Raw genomic sequence first — 5,856 nt, forward strand, 5'->3', positions numbered from 1 at the left:
AGAAAGAAAGAAAGAAAGAAAGAAAGAAAGAAAAGAAAGAAAGAAAGGTAATCCTATGCAAGTCTAGTGCTTACTCATAAAATACCTATTTCCAATTCAAAACTCTCAGTCAGTTTTCTGTTTTTAAACCATTGTCATGCATACGCAAATGTGAAAATCAGCGATGGGCTGGAAGATTGGCCAATCTTAACTAAGGAAAAACTTACACTAAAAGCATTTGTGTGAACCTCATATTCATTTGCAAAGCTATTTGGCATAAAATAAGAGTTAGACAAATTACAAAAGAAAATATCTATTAGAAGTCACAGGTTTCAACACAGAAGATTTTAGTAGCACAAATGTAACTAATTAATAACATCTGAAGTACACTCTCCCACAGGACTGCTGACCATCTGGTTGACCTTGCCCTAGATCAACAGGGAAGGCGAATCTGTAAATCACTGTTTTACAAATGTTATCACTCCATTATTTCACCACAAGAAAAAGGGATGGAACATGAATGGGAGAAGAGACTCATGGTTCTACACACCTTAAAATTGACTAAGATGCTTATGGCACCTGAAGTAACATAAGACTGAGTGGTTTCTTCTCAGGTTCCACCCAGAGAGAGACAGGCAGAGGACCAAGTTATAGTGATGGAGAAGAATTCAAGACAAAAGAGCCAGTAGGTAAAGTAATTACGAGAGAATCTAAAGGTACTTAGAGATATAAAACATGACCTCTGTCTGATATAACTTGAAACTATCTGAATTTCCGCAAAACACCTTTCAGTTGCTGATTTTTTTATTGGAAAACAGTAATAGAAATTTAGAAATATGAAGTAAAAGTATATGTCATAAGTATTTAAATATACATTCTTAAATACGTTAACCTCATACAAAGCTCTATATTTTGATGTTGAGAATAAACTACTTTGGAGGAAACTTAAAAACCTACTTGGTACAATAAGATGAGTCATCATTTGACTAACAAGAAACTTGAAATAATAATAAATTTGGAGCAGGCATGTCAAGCAGGTACACTGTGAAATCTCCTAAGAAAACTGTATTGTACCAAGGTTTAAAATTTGTACATTTTGACAACTATTTTTGCCTGATACTTTTCATATACCTTGCCTATGTAGTTCATTGTAGGACTGTTTAAAATTACTGAGCTAGAAATTGTGGAACTTTATTAGATGTATTTTTACTGTTGATACATCTCTTTTAAACAGTATTCAAAATAAGTGATTTTCTCTCTCTCATTATTTGCTCTGTTTTTCTCTCACTTCCTAAGAGTACCAGTAATACACTTGAGAAGAACAAAATATCAGGAATTATAGAACTTTGAGATCAACAACTATCATGTCATATTCTACATAAGTTTCAAGTTAAGGCAAGTCTTATTCTGCAAGAATCTGTTTTGGGTTTGAGAGCATTTAAAATATTAGGCATATTTTTTTTAAATCTCATCATTACTTCTAGTCACCGTATAGCAGAGCTGTCACTGTCTTACACAGTTCTGAAGTTTGGTTCTAAAAGATTATACTATGTAATTTCCTTCTGTAAAATAAGAATTCTAATTTCCTTTTCAAATGCAGAATTGGTTCATTATCTCTAGTGACATCCTTTTTGTTAATATTTACATTAGTTTGGACTAATTTTCATGTAATGGAAAAGAGAGCAGGTAGAGACCTCTATTAGATCACTCCATCTCTATATACACTAGGAAAAATATAGAAAATAGAGGGGAAATTGCACTACTTCTTAATGCCCTCTTTTATTTGAAAAGGTATTTCATAGTTCTCAATTTGGGAGAAAAAGTGTGGGTAGTACATAAGATGCTTTAGTAATTAAGGGGCTAAAAAGGATACTTCAAAGGGTCTGTCTTTCCATTCTTCACAACTTAACTGCATAGCTATGGGTTTTAAGGGGAAATGCCTGGCATGGAGGCTAAGGAAGCAATTAGAAGCTCACACATTCTAAGTTCCAAATATGGCTCCTTTGGTGCTTATGACAACTGTGGGGAAAGCACTGGTGACTTAAAAAGAAAAAAAAAGACAGCCATTTGATTGGTAAGTGTCAGTCATTCTGCTATTTGAAATTTGAGGCCGGGCGTGGCGGTTCACACCTGTAATCTCAGCACTTTGGGAGGTCGAGGAAGGCGGATCACAAGGTCAGGAGGTCGAGACCATCCTGGCCAACATGGCGAAACACCGTCTCTACTAAAAATACAAAAATTAGCTCGGTGTGGTGGCACACGCCTGTAATCCCAGCTACTGGGGAGGCTGAGGAAGGAGAATGGCTTGAACCTGGGAGGTGGAGATTGCAGTGAGCCGAGATCATGCCACTACACTCTGGCCTGGTGACACAGTGAGACTCTGCCTCAAAAAAAAAAAAAAAAAAGGAATTTGAAACCACAAAGAGTTTCAGAGACACCCTGCTATAGGAAGGTCTGAGAGTGTATTGTTTACCAAATGAAAGAAAAATATTTGAAATGACACTAAAGTTTATGCAGAGTTGAAAGAAGTAATAAAATTATAAATGACCTTGATTGGCAGGATGGTATTCCTCATCCATGTCTTGCTCCATCTGTCCAATTAGTATGGGTTACTTGACTAACCAAATTCATTCATCTGTAAGTCCTTTGAACTATATACATTAAAGCTCACGCAAACCATTCCCGCAAAAGACCTTGCACCTTTTATGTATGTGAAAATCTGAAATCACACCCATTTCCCTAAGCTTCTGAGGACATTTGTATACAACAACAATCAAAAGCATATTTCCAATTATGCTTTTAGGTCCTTTTAAATTAATTAGGGGCCAACTATGCCAATCTCAGGAAATCCTTGTGGAAAAAGAAGAAACACCATTAGAACACCACGCGGAGTAACCAGTTTTGAGACTAATGCCCAAAAAATTAATTGGGAGAATTTTTTAGTAATTGAACCCGCATAGCTCTTTCTGCTGCTCAGGATTAGCACAAAGGGGCAATTTCTTAACATTACCAGGTGAACAGTAAGATCAAAGATGCTAGGCTTTGAGCTCGTGCCCATCTCCCCCATGAGTACACAGGCAAGCACAGAAGAATTATTTTATAAAAAGCACCATATACTATAAGCATTTTCATAAATATTGCCTCAGATCCAACAGAGGGTTTTTGTCTATTAACCAATCATTTAAAATAGCTACTGTCCTCCAAAAAGCAGCCCAAAATATTTTTAAAATTAATATCCAGTAATATTTTATACTCTTAATTTTTGAATCTGGATAAGGAAGAAAACAAAACTTAAAATACCATTTTTTCCCAGAGTGTTTATCAACTCTCTTACCATCAAATGTTAAATAAACTCTTGCTTGAGGCTGGGAAGATCCTTTTACAAAGATGGAACAAATAAATACTCCAACCAACACGCAAATTTTCCGGAATGCCATTTCTTCAGATATGTAAGTTAATCTCCAAGGGAAAATACCTTTAAGAGAGAGATAACAGGTTTGTTATATCTCATTTCACATTTTAGGAGTAGAAAAAAAACAGCAATCTAGACAAAACACCCTATTCACAAAAGAACCATCTGAACTTTTACAGTAATGCCAACAGTAGGAGGTGCTCTGTCTTTGCTTCTCAGATGTGAAAATGTGGATTTCATTCATTTGTGTGGGGAAGTCTTTCCAACAAGAGAAACTTTCGTCTTCCAGTAAACTGATGCTACCATCAAAACAGAACAAAGCAGCGAGGAAAAACACTGATACCCAAAGGAAAGCCCAATATTTTAACGAGTCTTCTCTCTAGAAATCCATCACATTAAAAAGACTTGAATAGCATTGTGCTAATAGACTATGACTGGATGAGAACTCTTTCCCCAACTAATGTAATAGCAGCAGCAAAATCTCATATGAGCATTCATGTGTACCTACTCACTTCTATAGTCATTAGCTCTTTTGGCGTTATTGTCTCTGAAATGGTGTTTCCTTACATAAATCTATGTGCTCAATCCCTGATCACTAAAGTCACTGGAATCAGTTATCTGCCATTTTATCCAGATGACCAACAGGCAGCTGTTAAATGATGCAGATGAGGTAACCACGGACTTGTGCCAAATTCAAACCCAGCGGTGAGCAATCCAGTGAGCCATATATCCACCAATGCATATTTTAAATAAATCCACCAGAAAGTGGGCTGTCAAAATTCTCAAAGATAAATCAAAGAGACAGGTGTCACTGCTTGAAACTATAGATATAAAATTGGTACATGCTATTAACTAATATCCAAATCCCAAGGCCACCAGATAATGTGTTACCATAAACCTACAGGAGCTCTAGTGGCTGCATCATGTAAAATAAACTCAGGAGCATCAAAGAAACACAATCATTTCGCTTCTACCATAATTATACAATAAAATGACCCAACAGTCCAATAAAGAAATTTATTTTTACAGGTTACAACAATGCTGATCTTCATTATTTGGCTTTCAAATTAAAATTTCATAGTCAAAATTACTAATTTCTTTGTAAAAGCCACTAACAACTGAAAAAGACAGCTTCATTAATACAGAATACAAGGAAGAATTAAACGGAATACGCAATTTTAAAGAAAAATTGTAAGTAGATTTCCTAGGTGGTGCATATAAGGGTTAGAAATGAAATTGTACGCTTCTTTTACCACACAGATGGAGAAAACTCTAGAGATGTTTGTGTTGGTAATTTTCAAAAGAAACAGTTTCTTCCTGCTTCTACAACCTCTTCACCCTGTCATCCCTAAATTAACTTAGAAGAAAACTGATTTTATGGGTGACTTTCCCTTAGTAATTTGCCCCCTTGGTTCTGTTGACTTTATAGTTAAAGCCAAAAGAAAAAAGCTATTAATACGCCTAACCTTTGTTATGTTTACTGAGCAAGCTAATATTAAACTTTTTTTTTTTTTTTTGCATACTGGTATCTTACCTTATATGTTTCTCCCAAAGGTACATATACAACCATTTGCAAAGAATACTGGAGACACAATGGCAGGTGAAACATAGTCTACGGGGCAATTTGATTTACATCCTACCTAGTGATGAGGAGTGAGAGACCGAAAGCCAAGTGTCTTAAATATGCCCCCGCCTCCCCAACAGTATCTTACAAGTTCTTCCCTTTAACTCAGACACAGACGTTCCTCTTGGTGTTTTCACTTCTGCTGATCGCAAACTAGTAACACATAAGAAAAGAATTCTCTTATAGCCTCTGGAGCAATTTTGCCTTGGAAGGCACTGTAATACTCAACTTGAAACTCTCCGCAGGTGTCACCGCCTAAAGAAACAACTCGAGCTGGACTCTCAGTAAGGGGAAAGCTTCCCTGACAAACCGCGTGTGCTCTTAAGAAAATGTCCAGGCTTGAGCACACCAATGTATGAAAAGTCAATATACAGGCCAAAAAAGTTATACTTTGCTAAATTTGTAATGCGGAAAACGACCAATTTAGCTTACCGAGGTTGGAAGAAATCAGCACGGAAAAGTCATCAATTTACTACCGGGGTTGGATCCGCTTGTGTCTCCAGTCCTTTTCCCAAACGACCTTATTTTCTAGCACGTCCCAAAGGTGAAATTCTTTCTTCCCGGTCCTCTGAGTTTCTTTGTAAAGGAATCTCAGCACTGCAGTGCCGCGGCACCCGGAGCTCTTCTCCGCGTCGCTCAATCAAGCACCTCGGAGTGAATGGAAAGTGGCCGGACGCCGGGGGCGAGCGCTCTTGGTGTCCGATTACAGCGCCGCGGCGCGCGGCTCCAGCTGCCCCGGCGCGCCGAGTCACTGGAATCAGTTATCTGCCATTTTATCCAGATGACCAACAGGCAGCTGTTAAATGATGCAGATGAGGTAACCACGGACTTGTGCCAAATT

General features: G+C 37.4%; 1 protein-coding gene across 2 annotated transcripts in view; it reads right to left on the bottom strand.

The window, feature by feature from the left end:
* Positions 1-5,856, bottom strand: part of SEMA3C (sema domain, immunoglobulin domain (Ig), short basic domain, secreted, (semaphorin) 3C) — a 183,989-nt gene that overhangs the window by 174,188 nt on the left and 3,945 nt on the right. The window contains exons 1-2 of one of the 2 annotated variants that reach the window (XM_011986103.1): positions 5,448-5,761; positions 3,314-3,454 (exon numbers count right to left, since the gene is read on the bottom strand). In XM_011986103.1, coding sequence (XP_011841493.1) covers positions 3,314-3,416 — 103 coding nt within the window. In that variant the 5' untranslated portion in view covers positions 3,417-3,454; positions 5,448-5,761. Of the gene's footprint in view, positions 1-3,313; positions 3,455-5,447; positions 5,762-5,856 lie in introns of those variants that run through there. The other variant, XM_011986104.1, reaches the window with a different exon arrangement.

This window comes from Mandrillus leucophaeus, unplaced genomic scaffold, assembly GCF_000951045.1.
Source record: "Mandrillus leucophaeus isolate KB7577 unplaced genomic scaffold, Mleu.le_1.0 Scaffold293, whole genome shotgun sequence".
In the NCBI taxonomy this organism is placed as follows: Eukaryota; Metazoa; Chordata; class Mammalia; order Primates; family Cercopithecidae; genus Mandrillus; species Mandrillus leucophaeus.